Source organism: Podarcis raffonei, chromosome 14 (genome assembly GCF_027172205.1).
Source record: "Podarcis raffonei isolate rPodRaf1 chromosome 14, rPodRaf1.pri, whole genome shotgun sequence".
Lineage (NCBI taxonomy): Eukaryota > Metazoa > Chordata > Lepidosauria > Squamata > Lacertidae > Podarcis > Podarcis raffonei.
This window is the reverse complement of record NC_070615.1, coordinates 45,048,087-45,068,300: the sequence shown is the minus strand read 5'-3', so window position 1 is coordinate 45,068,300 and position 20,214 is coordinate 45,048,087. Positions and strand designations below refer to the sequence as shown.

At 49.5% G+C, this 20,214-nt stretch overlaps 1 protein-coding gene across 1 annotated transcript in view; it reads left to right on the top strand.

Annotated features, from left to right (window-relative positions):
* CIITA (class II major histocompatibility complex transactivator) overlaps positions 1 to 20,214 on the top strand; it is a 42,913-nt gene that overhangs the window by 12,312 nt on the left and 10,387 nt on the right. The window contains exons 4-13 of the mRNA XM_053364564.1: positions 3,039 to 3,098; positions 3,275 to 3,331; positions 3,938 to 3,979; positions 5,007 to 5,138; positions 8,033 to 8,170; positions 9,967 to 10,035; positions 10,663 to 12,361; positions 12,527 to 12,700; positions 15,568 to 15,639; positions 19,990 to 20,070. Of these exons, the coding sequence (XP_053220539.1) occupies positions 3,039 to 3,098; positions 3,275 to 3,331; positions 3,938 to 3,979; positions 5,007 to 5,138; positions 8,033 to 8,170; positions 9,967 to 10,035; positions 10,663 to 12,361; positions 12,527 to 12,700; positions 15,568 to 15,639; positions 19,990 to 20,070 (2,524 nt within the window). The remainder of the gene's footprint in view (positions 1 to 3,038; positions 3,099 to 3,274; positions 3,332 to 3,937; positions 3,980 to 5,006; positions 5,139 to 8,032; positions 8,171 to 9,966; positions 10,036 to 10,662; positions 12,362 to 12,526; positions 12,701 to 15,567; positions 15,640 to 19,989; positions 20,071 to 20,214) is intronic.

The following is a 20,214-nucleotide window of genomic DNA, read 5'->3' as shown; positions in this document are numbered from 1 at the left end:
CTCTTTCGGGCTTTAGGACCTGGCTCCCAATCCGGGTTTTCTGCTGTCCCGTGTGCCTGCACATTTGAACTTGGCGCGTGCGCCCAGCCTCCCACTTTCCTTCTGACCGTTACACTTGTGTCACTGCTCCCTCCTTCGGGGAGGCTAGCTGGACCTGACCTCCCCTCCATTTCCCCACTTTCCGATGGGGGCGTGGTCAGCCCTGACTCATCTTCTCTCCCCGCTGGAGGAGAGGCTGGTCCTGACACATGTGACTCTTCCCCCCCACTGCGCTCTGGTGGGGGAGCTGGTCCTGATCCTCCGCTGCTGCCTTGGGAGTCCCCGCTGGCCCCTTGCTTCTGGTGCGTCCCCCCTGGGACCCCTCCTTGCCCTTACCATAGGCGCCCCCTTCTGGGAATCTTCTGATTCGCTGGAGAAGCTCATGGAATCTCTCGGGTCACTGTCATATTCCCCTACGCTCCCCTCGGATCCCTCTCCTTCGCTCTCTATTTGCTCTCTCCCCTGTGCTTCTGCTCCTGAGCCCCTGACACCATGCATTAAAAAGGGACTCAAAAATAACTTAAACAAGGTTTTAATAACAAAAACAAAAACTCCATTTACACTAAATACATTAACAACCAAACCAGACCCAACCACCAACCCATCCCCCAGGGTAATGGGAGAGCTAGGTGCTGCTCCTTATATACTATACCCAATTGCTGACGCAGCTTAATCAATACAACTCAGCAGCACCTGCTATGCTTCACAGCTGTAAGACTAGGCCTCGTTATTTGCCCTGGCCCTTAAAGACATACACAACTTGTGAAGCAATAATGAACCTTCACATTTTAAAGTGACCATTCAACAAAAATCACAATGAATGAATAAATCTTTATTTGCATCAGCCATCGGCCACAGCAATAAAACAACAATATGATATAGAAAGAATAAAAATAAAAAGTCAATTATATAAAATACATTTTAGGGTTTTGAATCAATAGTCAAATAGTGGATCTTATTCTAATTGCCCCAGCTAAAAACCTTGCAACCTTTGCTGTCACCTGCTCACCTGCTCTTGATCTGCCAAGAGAAAGGGCACTGTGGCAGTGACTGGGCGACCCGGAACGGACAATAAAAGAGGGGTGATAACCTCATTCCCCAAGTCTTTATAAAGAGTGCAAGCCAGAAGGGCATGCGCCACTGATTTGGTACTGCCATCTCCACAGGGACATAGGTTTCTTCATGTGGAATCTGTTGGAATTGTCCCTCAAGTCCAGCCAAGGGCAAGACATTCAATCTTGCAAGAGCAAAAGCGCATCTATATTTCAGAATCGCTACATAAAATCACAAAATACATAGTAAAGAAAAAGACAAGAGGGATCAGCAAACTTTTTCAGCAGGGGGCCGGTCCACTGTCCCTCAGACCTTGTGGGGGGCCAGACTATATATTTTTTTGGGGGGGGGGAATGAACAAATTCCTATGCCCCACAAATAACCCAGAGATGCATTTTAAATAAAAGGACACATTCTACTCATGTAAAAACACGCTGATTCCTGGACCGTCCGCGGGCCAGATTTAGAAGGCGATTGGGCCGGATCCGGCCCCCGGGCCTTAGTTTGCCTACCCATGGACAAGACCTTTTCCTTTTAGATCTTCTTGTTAGGATGTCTTGCAGTCAAAGACTTTTAAAATGGCGGTGTGGTTTTTAATAAACAAACCAACAATGCAAATATTACGGTTGCACAAACTACTTCTTCCCTCTGACCCAAGGATCACCTGCCACAGATCTGGGCTCAAATCTATCAGGGGGAAGACCCGGTGTATATTTGGGGTTTAACTTTAATTAAATGTAGGGTCAGAGGAAAGAGAGGCAGTTGACCAAGAACGGCTGGTGGGCATCTTCCCTGCAAAGAGGTCACAAAGGAGCTGGGATTTTATTGACTGCATCACTGCATTGGTACTCCACAGCTCAAACATAGCTCAAACCTTCTTTTGGGAAGACAGAGCCAATTCGGCAGGCCTCTCCTAAACGTAAAGGTAAAGGGACCCCTGACCATTAGGTCCAGTCGTGGCCGACTCTGGGGTTGCGGCGCTCATCTCGCTTTATTGGCCGAGGGAGCCGGCGTACAGCTTCCGGGTCATGTGGCCAGCATGACTAAGCCGCTTATGGTGAACCAGAACAGCGCACGGAAACGCTGTTTACCTTCCCGCAAGAGCGGTACCTATTTATCTACTTGCACTTTGACGTGCTTTCGAACTGCTAGGTTGGCAGGAGCAGGGACCAAGCAACGGGAGCTCACCCCGTCGCGGGGATTTGAACCGCCGACCTTCCAATTGGCAAACCCTAGGCTCAGTGGCTTAACCCACAGTGCCACAGCTGTCAACTTTTCCCTTTTCTTGCGAGGAAACCTATTCGGAATAAGGGAATTTCCCTTAAAAAAAGGGAAAAGTTGACAGCTATGCTCCTAAACCTTTTCACTGCTTTTTCTTTCTTTTCCCACTTGACCTCTTCTTCTTCCTCAGCAATGGCTCCTTCTCCTTTTGCCTGACAAACCCAGATCGCTCTGAACCCCCCAACACGACCCATGACGATCTGGGACTGTCTCCACCCAGCTCTGGGTGACACCCCGTCCATCCCCTTTCCAGGCCTTCAGCTGAATCTAATGCACAACCTTAGTTGATATGTTTTGTCCCTTCTTTTTTTAAAAAAAAACAAACACAAAACAAAACCTTACTTTTCTGCATTTGCAACTCAAGCAGTGTACAGAAGCCTCAGGTGCTGATTGGATGAGCTGCTCTTACATCACAGAAGGGTCTCTGGTGCCCTCCAGGTTTTGTTGGACTATAACACCATCCCTGCTCCCAGCACCCCTGATGCTTGGCCATGCTTGCTGAGGTCAATGTCCAGGGATCCTGGGAGTTGTAGTTCAGCAGCACCCAGAGGGCCAAAGCTTCCCTACATCTGTGGGGAAGGTTTGAGCTTTTATTTGTAGAAAAATTCACCTGTACAGCTTCTCACTTTGCATTCTTTCCCTCTATTTTTTTTTTTTTTAAATAGCTTCCTTGGCTGAATACGTGCTGAAAGACCAGCAAGAAAAACCTGAGGAAGATCTGTTCGGTAAGATTCTTGTGTGCCCCCCTCCCCTTCCAGAAAAGCATTGCATTTGAGATGCCCTCATGGCAGTCTATCTCACAACAGACTTCAGTAGGTACAGCCTCTAAAGGTCTTGATGCAGCCTTGTCTAATCATGAATAAACAGCCTGTTTTTCCCTTTCTTATTTCAAACCAAACAGGAAACCTGGTTCTAGATGAGGCAGCGGCTGAAACCCCAGGGGAGGCCAAGAAACGGGGTGAGCAGGAGGTGAATCGGTCGGGTTCGCGCGGCAGCCGAGGGCGGAACATCTTGCAGTTCCTTGTTTATTTTAGGTTTTTATTTTAGGCATTTATAACCAGCCTTATGCAAATAGCATCAAGGCAGCTTACAAAAGCAACATGTTATAACAGGAGATGATAATAATAATAATAATAATAATAATAATAATAATAATAATATTATTATTATTATTTGTACTCCGCCCATCTGGCTGGGTTTCCCCAGCCACTCTGGGCGGGTTCCAACAAAAGACCGAAAATACACTAAGATGTCACACATTAAAAACTTCCCTGAACCTCACAATAGTTATTTTTAAAGCAGGTGTAAGGAACCCTTGACCTTCAAGCTGTTTGCTTATTTCATAAGTCTCTAGGGGAAAGGAAGGGCTCTCAGAATCTGTCCTGGCGTCAGTCCTCACCCAGTAGGAATGTAATTTAAAAGCACACAGAAATCTGCAAATATCAGGGATTCTCCCAGCTGTGTGGCTACTTCCATCCCTGCGGTTCTGGCAGAGAGGAGTCACACCTACTGAAGTCATTGTTCAAGGCGCTGGGCCTTCATCTTCCTTTCTTTCCACCCTCAGGCAGCTGCTCTGATGCTCCAGAGCCCAAACGCAGGAAACTCGGTGAGTTGGGGGTTGTGTCGATAGCTGGGCACCGCAGCGAGATAGATGCGCCTAGCCAGAGCAGTGTAAAACAGCTTGCTTCTCCATTGGATGTGCATAATGGAACTTGCCTCTCCAAAACTACATCCTCTCTGCAAAGAAACCCACACCTGATGTTCTTATCTCGTTTTCCTGTTGCAATTATACTTGCAAATGGCGGGTGACTAAGTCGTGGGATAGGAGAGCTGAAAATAATGCCAATATTGGTAAAGGGAAAAGGGAAAGGACCCCTGGATGGTTTAGTCCAGTCAAAGGTGGCTATGGGGTTGCGGCGCTCATCTTGCTTTCAGGCTGAGGGAGCCGGCCTTTGTCCACAGACAGCTTTCTGGGTCATGTGGCCAGCAGGACTAAAATGCTTCTGGAGCAATGGAACACCAGAGTGCACAGAAATGCCATTTACCTTCCTGCCACAGCGGTACCTATTTATCTACTTGCACTGGTGTGCTTTCGAACAGCTAGGTTGGCAGGAGCTGGGACAGAGCTCACTCCGTCACGGGGATTCTAACCGCCGACCTTCTGATCTGCAAGCCCAAGAGGCTTAGTGGTTTAGACCACAGTGCCACCTGCATCCCTTTAATGCCCATATATTTCACATCTGACAACCAATGAGCCCCTTTGGTTTCAGATAGTACATGGGTAACTGAGTCTGAAAAGCCTGGCCCTCCAGCATTTATGGCGGCTCATTTACCAGAAGTCATATATTGAGTGTTAAATCTGGAAGTGTGTACTCGATTCTGATCAAACTGAGCCTGCTGATGCATATTGCGCTCATGTACACGATTGTGCATGAGCATGCATAAGTGGCGGGGGGGGGAGAGATGCCTGTATTGTTGTAAACTGTCTGTGATACATTTTTATGATACAGCAGTATATAAACATTTTTTAAAATAAATAAATAAGCCAGTCCTGAGCCTGATAGTAGCCTGGAGAAGAAGTTTTACCAAAACTGCCTCCCCGTGACATCGCTCTGCTTTTGCTTCCTCGCTAGCGCATCCACCGGCTCTCTGCGTCGTCAATGGCAATTGCATCACCATCCCTCTGAGCTGCTCCCCGGCCGACACTCTCTCGTCGCCCGACTTCCACATGGAGTTTTCAGTGACCACCATCAGCCCTGCCTTCGGTATGAGAAACGATACTTGTGGGTTTGCCTTCTGCACCCTTTGGGATTATCAGTACAGTGGTACCTCGGGTTAAGAACTTAATTCGTTCTGATCCGGCGGTGTGGTGGCAGCAAGAGGCCCCATTAGCTAAAGTGGTGCTTCAGGTTAAGAACAGTTTCAGATTAAGAACAGACCTCTGGAATGCATTAAGTTCTTAACCCAAGGTACCACTGTACAGTCATACCTTGGGTTGAAGTAGCTTCGGGATGAGTATTTTTGGGTTGCGCGCCGCGGCAACCTGGAAGTAATGGAGTGCTTTACTTCCAGGTTTTGCCGCTCGCGCATGCGCAGTCAAAATGACGTCACATGCATGCATGGAAGCAGCGAATCGCAGCACGTGCAGACGCGGGTTGCGTTCGCTTTAGGATGTGAACGGGACTCTGGAACGGATCCTGTTCGCATCCAGAAGTACCACTGTGTGAGAGGAACAGGCCTCATACAGACATCATGTCTCGTTGTGAGGCAGAGCAGAAAGAAAAAGTACAATAGTCCCAGAGATGGAAGTCACACAGACTGGCTTCCTTTCTCATGGAACAGAAAATAAACAAGAATCAGATGATCCTTGCAATGGGAGGAGTGAAATGCGAACAAAAACCCCATGCCTTCTCGCTTGCTCCTCTGGAAAAGCAGAACCTCAGGTCACCCTGGGACCTTCAAGTAAAGGTATCTCAGGGCACCAAAGATGTTTAGAAGTGTTTTGTCTTCAGTCTGGTGGACTTCTACTTTTCACCTAGCTGCTTTTTTGTTTATGTAAATGATTTTTGTCCCCATCTCTGGGTCCGAAGTCTGCTACCCGCAAACAATGTCAGGCAATAAAGCAGCCCATTATGCAATAACTGAAAATGGCTCGAGAAAACAAACAAAGCAATGGGCAGCATCAGAGAAGCAGGAATTGAAATCCTGCTGAAACTATGTGGGGCTGGATGTTATCATTCAGCTTGGAGTTGGTGCCAAGAGTTAGACTCAGAGGCTCATAGAATTGTAGGTTGGTGGTGTTTAACACCAGTCACATTAAATCAGATGAACAAGGAATATTTGGTGTTATGTTGGAGGGGATGCCAGGAAACAGGGAATTATATTCACATGTGGTGGTGTAAATATGTACATTATTATTTTTTAATTTTTTTAGCAAAGGGTGTTTAAGGAGATAACAGAAATCACTGGGTTAAAGCTGACCAAAAGTCCAGAGGTAGCATTGTTATCAATTTACGACGGGGTGGAAGGTTCACAGGCTATGAAGGACTCACTCACAAATTTATTGACAGCTGCATGAATTATTATAAGCTAGGAAGTGGAAGGGGAAAGCAGAATATAAAATGGAAGAATGGCATAAAGAGGTGTGGGGTATAGCTATTAATGATAAATTAACATGTGCCATTAAGATAAGACGGTGGAATATGCAGGAGGAATGATTTTGAGGAGATATGGAGGGCGTTTGTAGAATTTGTACTGTTAAAATGGAAAGGGGTCGAAACCATCGCAAGAGGTGTTGAAATTTGCGGAGATTGGATAGTTACAATGGAACGGTCTCTGTGGCGCAGTGCACATTTTTATTCTTATTTATTTATGATTATTACTTTGTCAAAATAAAATAAAATAAAATAAAATTGTAGGTTGGAAGGGACCCTGAGGGTCATGTGGTCCAACCCTCCTGCCCACAACCGCCACGCAGTGGCCTTGAACCACCAACCTGCTGCTTAAAGAGCCAGTGTGGTGTAGTGGTTAAGAGCGGTGGACTCGTAATCTGGTGAACCGGGTTTGATTCTCTGCTCCTCCACGTGCAGCTGCTGGGTGACCTTGGGCTAGCTAGTCACACTTCTCTGAAGTCTCTCAGCCCCACTCACCTCACAGAGTGTTTGTTGTGGGGGAGGAAGGGAAAGGAGAATGTTAGCCGCTTTGAGACTCCTTCGGGTAGTGATAAAGTGGGATATCAGATCCAAACTGCTCCTCCTCAACAGCCAGACGCCCTCACCTGTTGCACCACCTGAGGCAGTGAAAGCACACACATATACAGTCTGCATTTCCAAGCAACTTGCAATTTAGGTTCTGCCATTTGCTCCAATTCAGTGCCACTCTCCCAACTTTCAGCTCTACGTACTTTCAGGGTAGCCACCCTGAAGGCCAAGGGGGTAAGCGAGTGAGTGGGAAGGCTCAGGGGCCTCATGGGCACCCCAGGGAGACTTCAGGGGAGCCACTGCACTCACACTCACCCCACTGGCACCCTCTGTTTTTCACACTGCAATGCCAACCCACTGCAAGATGGACTGCATCTTGTTTTAAGGCCTCCTTGCCAAATGCACGATAAAAGGGAGATTACATCATGGTTCCCAGCTGGCAGTCTCAGCTACTCCAGTGTAGCTGCTCTCATCCTGCTCCCCACCACACAGGTGGAGAGGGTCAATGATCCTTGCAAGGCGGGCCCTGTGTTAACAAAGTCACTTAAACAACGCAGGTGGAGTCCAGAGGGAAAGGAAATCCTGAAAACACTTGGCTGAGGAACTGGGACAAATTAGTGTATAATTTGAGTGGAAATAAACAGATTGGCGGCCTCGTCTTCCTTCCTTTCAGCTTTGTAAATGGCAGGAAGACATGCAATCAAACATACAGGGAGTGTGTGTGTAGAAACTCCCTCAGAACTACACTGTAAATCAGAGCATGAGAAGATCCTGTCAGTTTGCCTGGTTGCTAGTTGACTTTCATGCTAATGGAATTAACCCTTGAGTTACAAACAGAATGAGCCCTGCTGTTGCAGTTGTAGCAACAGGGGCAATGGGTTGCTTCTTCAGAGAATTGTTGCTGAGCCGATCTTTCTGAGCCGATGTTGATGATCAAACCCCTCTCTCCCCATTTGCAGAGCCTCTTGCAAGCCCCAACCTGTACTACTGCCCACTCGGCATGGAAGATATCCAGGTAGTCTTTGCCTTCGAGCCTCTCAATCAGTGCGTGAATATTCTTGCTGAGCCAGAAGGTGCCATCATTAATGCCTGTCCTGGTAAGCGTCATGATTTTTGCTGCAATTGTCCATAATCTGCACCCTTCTCTGCCCTTGTTATTCTCCCCAGGATGAGAACAGCTCTTGGTTGCAATATCGGTTTCTGGACTGGGGGTGGGATGCAACTCTTGTTGGGAGAATTGCATGGGAGGCTAGGGTTAAATGCCCTTCCATTGGGGCTGTGGCCCTGGTCTCTAAAATAAAATTTAAAGTCCTCCCCGCTTGCAAATGCAAAGGCATGATTAAGGTAAAGTTCCCTTTGGCTCTTGGAAGACATTCGTAGGGCACAGAGATCTTAGAATATTTTTGCAATCCTGCTGGGAGAATCGGCTCCGCTTTCCTCACTCTCTGCTGCCCCCCAGAGGTTTAGTGCTGTAGTAACGTAGAAGGCAAGGGATGCGGGTGGCGCTGTGGGTTAAACCACAGAGCCTAGGACTTGCCGATCAGAAGGTCGGCGGTTCGAAGCCCCACGACAGGGTGAGCTCCCGTTGCTCGGTCCCTGCTCCTGCCAACCTAGCAGTTCAAAAGCATGTCAAAGTGCAAGTAGATAAATAGATACCACTCAGGCAGGAAGGTAAACGGCATTTCCGTGTGCTGCTCTGGTTCGCCAGAAGCGGCTTAGTCATGCTGGCTACATGACCCGGAAGCTGTACGCCGGCTCCCTCAGCCAATAAAGCGAGATGAGTGCTGCAACCCCAGAATCGTTTGTGACTGGACCTAATGGTCAGATGTCCCTTTACCTTTACCTTTTAACATAGAAGGCAAAGCTTGAAGGTAAGATTACGATGCACGCCAGGAATGAGCTTAAGGTCAACCCTGGACCGCTGGCCAGCTTTGGGCAGGCTGCCCTAGTTCCTCCTGGTTACTGGGATGTTTGCAAAGCACCCTGGGCTAGTTGGACCCTCATCTCTTCCAGCAAGGTGCTCCTTCAGTTTGATAACAAGTGTGAACCCACAGGCTAGCTGTTCTCTTTCCCTGCTGACAGCCCCCATGCGCTACTGGTTAATCAGTCAAAAACGCCTCCAGTTGACTATGGGATTCCAGTAAAAAGAATCAGTGGTTCATATCAGATTTTTGCTTGTGGGTTTAAAATCCTTTGCTATTGCAATGTGAACACAGGTGCAAGGTGCGTTCATAGAATCATAGAATCGTCGAGCTGGAAGGGATCGCAAGGGTCAAGCAGCTCAGACCTCTTTACACACTAAGCTTCTCAAGTAGATTGAGATACAGCAAGGTAAACAGGTAAAGGACCCCTGGACGGTTAAGTCCAGTCAAAGGCGACTATGGGGTTGCTGTGCTCATCTCGCTTTTAGGCCAAGTGAGCTGGCGTTTGTCCACAGATAGCTTTCTGGGTCATGTGGCCAGCAGGACTAAACCACTACTGGTGCACCGTGATGGAAACCAGAGCGCACGGAAACGCTGTTTACTTTCCCGCTGCAGTGGTACCTATTTATCTACTTGCACTGGTGTGCTTTCGAACTGCTACGTTGGCAGGAGCTGGGGCAGAGCAACGGGAGCTCACCCCGTGGTGGGGATTCGGACCGCCGACCTTCCGATCAGCAAGCCCAAGAGGCTCTGTGGTTTAGACCACAGCGCCACCCCGCGTCCTGTCCCCAGGGTGAGGGGGAATGCCCTAGCTAAGCCTGGCAGGACAGCTTACTCTATGACATTAACCCCTTCACGCACTAATTAGGCTTAAGCAACTTAGACTTAAGGCTGGTTATACCACAGTTGGGGGACGTTACAGGGGGTTTACAGGCCTGCTGTATTTCAATATGCTCCCCTTTGTCTCATAGATGTGGTTGTGGCTGACAAAGGACCTGAAGCCCCACCTGTTCATTCAGAGCGAGCTCACAAACGACTAGGTGAGTGTCGCTGCTTTTTTAACCTGTTTCAATGCAAGCCAGGTAATTTGAGAGCAGGAGTGGCTCACCTGTGGCCACAGATCCCTCATCCCTGTTTTGGAGGAGTGTCTCCAGAAGTTCCATTATTCACATCAAAACCACGCACCCAAAAGATGGGCAGAAAAAGCACCCACACTGAGGGGTTTTTCCTGCTGCTGGTCTGGTTCATTCAGAATTTCAGAAAGCTGGGTTTCCTGCCTTAAGAATGACAAAGAATGGATGAAAGGAAAATTTAAAAAGAGCTGCTTGCAAAAGGATGGTGGACGCCTTGTTAAAAAACTCCACTCATAAGGTCCATCTGGAACTATTTTGTGCTGCTTGGGATGTTTTTTATGCAGCTGTCAAATCACTTGGCAAGTTCATTAAAAAAAAAATTAATTGCAGTTTCAGTTCACCCCTTCCAAAAAGGGATTACCATATTTTTTCGTGTATAACACGCCTCCTTGTATAAGATGCCCCCCTTTTTTTACAAAAGTTATTTTAAACATCTTTTTCATTTCATTGTATATCATTTCCCAGTGAGCTTTAACCTTACTACAAAACCACCACATATGATAAAAAATAACCTTCTTTCCTTTTTAATCCTAGGCCCTGTGGACGTGTTTCGCAGGAGGCTAAAAGACCACTTCCGGGAGATGTGCCAATTTGTGCCCATGGAGCGAGAGTTCGCCCTGGACCGCCTTTACATCGAACGCGACATGGCGCTGTGCCTCGTGGAAAGCAAGAACGCCGGGAAAAATGCCGACCCCAGGCCCTGCGACCTCAGAGAGAAAGGGAAGGCTGCGGTGAGGAGCAGCCAGCTCTTTCAGCTGCCGTGGAAGAACAACCTGGGAACCAAAGTCGTCGTCGTCTTGGGGAAAGCCGGAATGGGGAAAAGCCTGCTGGTCCAAAAGATCTGTCTGGACTGGTCCAGAGGACATTTTCCCAATTACGCCTTCCTTTTCCGCTTTGATTGCCGGATGCTGGGCCTCCTCCCCGAAAACCGCTACAGCCTGAAGCAGCTGCTGTTTGAGCTCTCCGCTGGGCCTCAAGATGGCGGTGACAACATCTACAGGCACGTTCTGCGGTACCCGGAAAAGGTCCTCCTCATTTTTGATGGTTTTGAAGAGCTGAAGGACCGGGATGGCTTAACATCTGGTGTAGACAGCCTGCCCCACAAGGAGCCCTTGGGAATTGGAGGCATCCTGGCCGGAATCTTCCAGAAGAAGGTTCTCAGCGGCTGCACGGTGCTTCTAACCTCCCGCCCCAAGGACAAGTTGCAGCAGCATTTATCGAAGATGGACACGACGCTGGAACTGGCAGGGTTCTCCACACAGCAAGCCGAGTCGTACATTGCTCAGTACTTCGAAGGATCGCCCTGCTGTGGCGAGGCGGTGGCTTTGATCAGGAAATGCCCTTACCTCTTCAGCCATTGCTACACTCCTGACCTGTGTCGCTTCGTTTGCGAGGCTGTGTCTGAAGGGGGGTGCAAGGAACTGCCTTCCACGCTTACCGGCCTGTTGGCCAAGTTCCTCCTCCAAAAACTGATGCGTTCGTCAACGCAGAGATCTTCCCCCAAGCACCAGAATATCGCCGCTTTAGCTCAGGTGGCCTGGTCTTCCGGACAGGACCACCGGAACACACTCATGAGCTACAACTTTCCATCCACGGAAGTGAAGGAGTTTGCTCTCAGCTGCGGACTGGTCGTCCCCCTCGCATTCCCAAAAGACTCGAGCAGTGGCAAAGAGGAATGTGGCTACGTGTTCCCTAGCTTCGTGGTCCAAAATTTCCTGGTTGCCCTACATTTGGTGCTGGCTAAAGAGATCAAGGACAAAACGCTCACCAAATACCTTCGGCTCCTCACCAAATCCAAGAAGTTTCTCTTCTCTTGGAGCTTGGTACCTTGTTTTTTGTCCGGCTTGCTATTTTTAGGGGGCAAACTGAGGTCCTCTGTCCTTTTCAGAGAGGAGGGGGAGATGGACGCCAAGAGAATGGCCGGCAAGAAGGAGAGAAGCTTCTCAAACTACGTCCGGAAACTCATGGAGCGTGATTTCACTCCGGACAAGCTCCTTGATTTTCTCCACTGTCTCTACGAAACGGGAGATCGTTGCCTTTTGAAGCAAATGGCTTTAGAACTCAAGTGTGACCTCTCCTTCTCGGGGTTTGCCCTTACCCCACCCAATGTCTATATTCTCCACTCTGTCATCAAACAAGCCAAAAGGAAATTTGCTTTAGATTTGAGAGGGAGCGCCATTGACTCAGAAGGATTCAAACAGCTGGTCACCATGAAGAATGTTGCATCATTCAGGTATGTTTGGGGTGGTGATGTTTGTGGGTGTTGTACCTCAGCGACGGCCAAGCTCCAGGTCATGGGGCCCAGGGACCCATTGAAATCTGTGGGGTGGATTGCCGGAGGTTCCCATCTTCCGCAAAGACACTCCCAACCTCAGTGTGGCATGTTGATTCTCTGCAGGGCATCCCTCAGCGATGCCGTCCGGCTCTGGAGGCAGTTGTGGGAAGCCGAGGAAAGAGACCAGCTGCAATCCGCCATTGAGAAGTTTATTGTTGTTCCATTCAAAGCCAAGACGATGAGGGACGTTGACGACCTCTGTGCTCTTGTCGACATGCAGGAGAAAATGACCCAAAGGTAGGAGGGCTTCTTGTTATAGGAATTCTAAGGTCTTATATTTATAAAATAAATGTTCGTGAATGTACAAGGCAAACACATACATAAGTATATAAACCACGTATCTGAAATGGTACAGGAGAACAATCCTGAAGCCATTTTGGCTCTCCCAAATTGACCTCAATATATTTCTCTGCAAGGAGGAAGGAAATGGGAAAAGTCTTTGGACTGTAGGGGCTTACACCTCCCTGTAAATACAGCCTGGCAAGTATCTGTTAAGCTGAGCACACTATCCATATGCCTAAGAGATTCAAGAACTAAGTACAGTGGTACCTCTGGTTGTGAACGGGATCCGTCCCGGAGGCCCGTTCGCAACATGAAGAGTGCAACCCACAGTGGTGTGTCTGCGCATGCGCATGTTGCGATTCACTACTTCTGCGCATGCGCGTGACGCCATTTAGCGCTTATGCGCATGCGCAAGTGGTGAAACCTGGAAGTAACCCTTTCCGGTACTTCCGGGTCGCCGCAGGACGTAACCTGAAAGAACGTAAGATGAAGCAAACGTAACATGAGGTATAACTGTACCGGTATTTGCCATCTCAAAGGAACGGCCAGGCTACCCAGAAAAGGAAATCAGATAAGGCATTATCAGGTATCCTGGCAGACAGGAGAGAAGCAACACACTCACATTTTTGCTGGGGCCCACCTCTTTCTGTGATGTATGTATGATGTTTTTGGGGGTGGTCTTGAGCTACCGGGTGGACGGTTTCAAAAGTCTCTGTAAGAGCTCGTACACCAATATTCTGGGTTCCTCTCCTCCCTCCAGAGTGAGGACCCTGTTGCAACAGTTTAATGAAGATCAGGCTTACCAGCTGCTTTGCTTCTCAATATTCTCTGGTTGGCCTCTGTTATTTTCTCCTACCGATAGAGAACCTACATAAGGACTCTATACGGGCTCTTGGATACCCCATAAGGGGGAAAGGAGCAGTTTTTTCTTATAACATTCTTTTTTTGTCAGTATCACTGTATCTAAATGTATTTTACTGTCAGGGATGGGACATCGGAGGGGAAATGGTAGAGACTGCATCCCCCTTCTCCTAGACCTTTCCGAGAAGAGGAGGACAGTATAGATTTAGAACGGTGGTTTGCAGAAGGTCATGACTCTTAAGACAGAAGAGGGACATAGCTGGGAGATAATGGAAGAAAGGGAGGGGGAGCAGCAGAGTGGGCTGTTTCCAGGGGGTGGGCAAGGGAGCTGCGCCGCTTTGCCAGCAGCCTTCCTCCCTTCCCTCTTCCTTTTGACAGCTTGGGGGAGGCTACTCCCCCCGGAAGCAGCCGGGGAGGGGGGGCAAGGGCGCGCTGCCCGCCCACACCTCCCAAGCCTTCCCCGAGCTGTCAAATCGAAGGGGGGAAGGGGGAAAGGCTGCCGGCAAAGCGGTGCAGCTCCCCCCTCCCCCCGACGGCTCGAGGTAGGCTTGGGAGTCGCAGGAGGGCGGGTGATGACACCCGGGGCGGACCGCCTCCAACACCCCCTTCCTCCACCCCTTCCGCTAGGACCCAGAGGGCATTGAAAGTAGGGGAACAGATAGCTCAGAGGCAGAAAGCACAGATCAGCCAACACAGTGATGACGTATCATAGGAGAGACGGAGGGGGTGGAGTTTTACTCGGAGGAGTGCCATTGTCCTAGAGACAGCATCCTACGTCTCTCTCTGTGATTACTGAATAAAACACCTTGGTAAGAGCTTCCTGTTTTTCCCTTACTGGCAGCCTGTCTTCAGGGAGGGGGGTCGCATTCCCTGAAGCCTGACAATTACATTCACGGCCTAGGACCCTCCTACCTACGGGACCGCCTCTCCCGGTATGCCCCATGGAGGACCTTAAGGTCCATAAATAGCAACACCCTAGAGGTCCCGGGCCCTAAGGAAGTCAGATTAGCCTCAGCCAGAGCCTGGGGCTTCTCAACACTGGCCCCGGCTTGGTGGAACGCTCTGTCTCATCAGACCAGGGCCCTGCAGGATCTGATTTCTCTCCGCAGGACCTGTAAGACAGAGTTGTTCCGCCTGGCCTTTGGCTTGGAATCAACTTGATCCCCTCCCACTCTTCTTTTTTCCTTTCTCCTTCTGTGATGGAACTCCTACTTGGGGACTTCCCTGGCTTTTTTCTGGCCCACGTAAGACCAGTCTGGATAGTTAGCCTTGGTGAAGACTTGACGTTTTCATCCCCAAAAAAGTTTTTGAGTTTCTGCTGAAATGAGGCTGCATTTTAATGTTGTATTTTAATCTTGTTTTTTTAAGTTGTATTTCAATCAATTGTTTTATATCTGGTGTTAGCCGCCCTGAGCCCAGTCTTGGCTGGGGAAGACGGGGTATAAATAAAATTTATTATTATTATTATTATTATTATTATTATTATTATTATTATTATTACATGCAGAAGAGGGGCCAAGACAGATAGAGTAAGGGAACTGAGTCCAGCAACAGCCTTGCCCTACAGTTCAGCCTATAAATTAGTCCCCATAGTGGAGGGATCACCAACATAGTGGATGAAAGGTCAGACAAGGACCTGGAAGAGAGCAGGGTTCGAATCCTCACTCACCCATGACCTACCTCTCACGGTTGTTGTGGGGATTAAACGAGGAGCGGAGGAGATTCGCGTATGCCGCTTTGAACTCCTCGGAGAAAACAAGTGGGATATAAGTGCGATAAATAGATGCAATCCCTAGCAGGGTACAACATACCTACCATTTCTCCTGAGAGAGCCCGAGACGCGTGTCTGACACCCTAGAAGAAATACGTTCTGGAGTCGGGGTTGTGTCATCCTCATCTTTTTCGAAAATGTTAAGCCCTGGTAATATATCTAACCAAATTCTTATTGTTGTTTTGTTCAGCGAGGCTGATTCAGCTGGTGGTAGCGCCCGCCTCATCCCTGCCGTCACAGAGCTTAAACAATTAGAATTCACGTAAGTAAGAGAGATGGGACGCGGGTGGCGCTGTGGGTAAAAGCCTCAGTGCCTAGGGCTTGCCGATCGAAAGGTCGGCGGTTCGAATCCCCGCGGCAGGGTGCACTCCCGTTGCTCGGTCCCAGCGCCTGCCAATCTAGCAGTTCGAAAGCACCCCCGGGTGCAAGTAGATAGGTAGGGAGGGCCCTGCTCCTTCCTGCCACTTACCATCTGGCCTGCGGCGGGGCCTGAAGCCTCACAAGGACTGCGTGCTGCTTGCTGCCGGCTGCCCAGGAGGACTCCCCTGAGTGAGTGCCTGAGGGCCCTGCTCCTTCCTGCCACTTACCATCTGGCCTGCGGCGGGGCCTGAAGCCTCACAAGGACTGCGTGCTGCTTGCTGCCTGTTCCCCAGGAGGACTCCCCTGAGTGAGTGCCTGCTTGCTGCTTGCTGCCGGCTGCCCAGGATGGATACTAGAATCAGCAAGGGATACCCACATGACCTGAAGGTGCTGCTGTGCAATGCCAGGTCAATGATTCATAAGACCACTGTCATCCATGACTTGATCATGGATGGAGGACTTGACCTGGCATGTGTAACAGAGACTTGGTTGGATGAAGCAGATGGGCCTGTCCTTGCCACTGCTTGTCCACCAGGTTTCTCTTACGCACAGCAACCCAGGTCATGTGGGCGGGGAGGGGGGGTTGCAGTGATTTTTAGGAAGTCATTAGTTTGCACCAGGCGTCCTATTGGGAAGACCCAGTTTTCCGAGTGCATGTTCTGGAAGTTGGGCAATAGGGGCAGTACAGGATTCCTTTTGGTGTACCGACCTCCCCGCTGCACCAAGGATTCCCTGCCCGAGCTGCTTCAGGTCGTGGCAGATGTTCTCCTGGAGACACCTAGCTTGGTCGTCCTAGGGGATTTTAACATCCATGCCAACACGACCTTACAAGGGGCCGCTCGGGACTTCGTGGAAAGCATGGCCTCCATGGGGCTGTCCCTGAATAAGTCTGGCCCAACCCATAGCCGCAGACATGCCTTGGACCTGGTGTTTACCTCTATGGATGTTGGTGATCTGACACTAAGTAAAAGCGAAACGAAAGAAGTGCCATGGTCAGATCACTTCCTGGTGCAACTGGACTTCTCTGCGACCCATCCCCTCTGCAGGGAGGTGGGACCAATTCGGATGGTCCGCCCCCGCCACTTAATGGATCCAAATGGTTTCCAGAGAGTGGTAGGGGATGCTTTATCCCATGTTGATGGCCTTTCAGCTGATTCCCTGGTGGCCCGCTGGAATGTGGAGTTAACCAGGGCTATTGACTGTTTGGCTCCGAAGCGCCCTCTCCGATTGCATGGAGCCCGGACAGCCCCGTGGTTTTCCACGGATCTGAGGGCAATGAAACAATCGTTGAGACGGCTAGAGCGCCGGTGGCAGATAACTCATTCCGAATCTGACCGGACATAGGTTAGAGCTCAACGTCGAGCCTACCAAGTGGCAATAGCGACGGCGAAGAAGAATTTCTTCACCGCCTCTATTGCATCTGCAGAAAACAGCAGCAGGAGACTTTTTCAGGTGGTTCACAATTTAGCAGAACCACCTGCAACATCGGGGCCCAGTACGGGCCACATGTTCTCCTGCAATGATTTTGCAAAGTTTTTTGCAGATAAAATCGCTCAGATTCAGGAAGATGTAGACTCCACTGTGGGAGCAGGGCCGGGGCGGGAGAGTGCTAGAGTTCTGTCTAGTCAAGTTGAGTGGGATCAATTCCAATCTGTTACCTCCGAGGATGTGGACAGGCTGCTTGGACGAGTGAAACCAACCACCTGTCTCCTGGATCCTTGCCCATCCTGGCTTATAAAAGCTAGCCGGGAAGGACTGGGCGATGGGCTTCGTGGGGTGGTGAATGCTTCCCTCCGTGAGGGAGCCTTCCCAGACCCGCTGAAAGAGGCAGTTATTAAACCGCTTCTTAAAAAACCATCTTTAGATGCGGCCACGATGGCCAACTATCGCCCAGTCTCAAATCTTCCATTCTTGGGCAAGGTGATTGAGCGGGCGGTTGCCGAACAACTCCAGGCACGCCTGGAAGAAGCGGACCATTTGGATCCCTTCCAGTCGGGATTCAGGCCTCATCATGGGACTGAAACTGCCTTGGTCGCACTGGTTGATGATCTCCGGCGGGCTAGGGACAAAGGTGAGAGCTGTTTCCTAGTTCTGCTGGATCTCTCAGCGGCGTTTGATACCATCGACCATAACATCCTTCTGGACCGTCTTGAGGGGCTGGGAGCTGGGGGCACTGTCATACAATGGTTCCGCTCCTTCCTCCTGGGCCGTGTTCAGAAAGTGGTGGTGGGGGATAAGTGTTCAGACCCCTGGGCTCTCACTTGTGGGGTGCCTCAGGGTTCTGTCCTCTCCCCCATGCTTTTCAACATTTACATGCAGCCGCTGGGAGAGATCATCAGGAGGTTTGGGCTGGGTGTTCATCAGTATGCGGATGATACCCAGCTCTACCTCTCTTTTAAATCAGAACCAGTGAGGGCAGTGAAGGTCCTGTGTGAGTGTCTGGAGGCGGTTGGAGGATGGATGGCGGCTAACAGATTGAGGTTGAATCCTGACAAGACAGAAGTACTATTTTGGGGGGACAGGAGGCGGGCAGGTGTGGAGGATTCCCTGGTCCTGAATGGGGTAACTGCCCCTGAAGGACCAGGTGCGCAGCCTGGGAGTCATTTTGGACTCACAGCTGTCCATGGAGGTACAGGTCAAATCTGTGTCCAGGGCAGCTGTTTACCAGCTCCATCTGGTACGTAGGCTGAGACCCTATCTGCCTGCGGACTGTCTCGCCAGAGTGGTGCATGCTCTGGTTATCTCCCGCTTGGACTACTGCAATGCACTCTACGTGGGGCTACCTTTGAAGGTGACTCGGAAACTACAACTAATCCAGAATGCGGCAGCTAGACTGGTGACTGGGGGCGGCCGCCGAGACCATATAACACCGGTCTTGAAAGACCTACATTGGCTCGCAGTACGTTTCCGAGCACAATTCAAAGTGTCGGTGCTGACCTTTAAAGCCCTAAACGGCCTCGGTCCGGTATACCTGAAGGAGCGTCTCCACCCCCATCATTCTGCCCGGACGCTGAGGTCCAGCGCCGAGGGCCTTCTGGCGGTTCCCTCATTGCGAGAAGCAAAGCTACAGGGAACCAGGCAGAGGGCCTTCTCGGTAGTGGCGCCCGCCCTGTGGAACGCCCTTCCAGCAGATGTCAAAGCGATAAACAACTACCTGACATTCAGAAGACATCTTAAGGCAGCCCTGTTCAGGGAAGTTTTTAACGTGTGATATTTTACTGTATTTTTGGTTTCTATGGAAGCTGCCCAGAGTGGCTGGGGAGGCCCAGCCAGATGGGCGGGGTATAAATAATAAATTATTATTATTATTATTATTATTATTTTATTATTATTATTATTATTATTATTATTATTATTATTATTATTATTATTACTGGTGGGAAGGTAAACGGCGTTTCTGTGTGCTGCGCTGGCTTGCCAGATGCAGCTTTGTCACGCTGGCCATGTGACCCGGAAGTGTCTTCGGACAGCGCTGGCCCCCGGCCTCTTAAGTGAGATGGGCGCACAACTCTAGAGTCGGACATGACTGGCCCGTACGGGCAGGGGTACCTTTACCTTTTTAAGTAAGAGAGGGTTTTTTAAATGGATCTTTTGGTGGGTGTAAATATGTACATTTTTTGTGGTGAAGGGTGTTTAAGGAGATAACAGAAATCACTGGGTCAAAGCTGACCAAAAGTCCAGTGGTAGCATTATTATCAATTTACGATGGGGTGGAAGGCTATGAAGGCCTCGCTCGCAAATTTATTGACAGCTGCACAAATGATTATAGCTAGGAAGTGGAAGGGGCAAGCAGAATATAAAATGGAAGAATGGTATAAAGATGTGTGGGATATAGCTATTAATGATAGCTATATCATTAATATTTCAAAACCATTCTTAAACTGAGGCACGCTTTCCCTAATGAGGCCTCCCGCTACCAGTGCCCTTCCACCGTTCGGCTTCCATTCATAGACCGAGGTAAAGTTCGCAAACCGGGACACTACCTCTAGTTTTGCAGAGTTCTTAAACCAAATTGATCATAAACAGGGCTGTTCTTAAACCGAGGTACCACTGTACTGAGTTAGAGGAACTGATGGTCCGATGTGGTTTAAAGATACTGTTTCCCCTTCTCCCACCCCTCTCCAGACATGTTTGGGGACGGGACTTGACTCAGCCCCTTGCAAAAGGCAGAAACAAACTTTGTTGGCTGTGCTTTTAGACATCTTGGGGGAGCAGGAGAAGCAAACAAGTTATTTTCTTCTTTGCTGTGCAGGTTGGGTCGTGTCTGTGGCTTGATGGGCTTCCGAAAGCTAGTGAGGATCCTGGGCACGTTTCCTGCTCTGCAACATTTAGAGTGAGTGGCAAAGCGGTGGGGAGGGGTGAATGGGAGCCATGACTCCAGTTGACGCAGATGGAAAACAAGATATACCCGGATATTGATAACGAACAAAAAAGCTGTCACAACTCCCTCTATATCACTACAATATTGTTATAAATT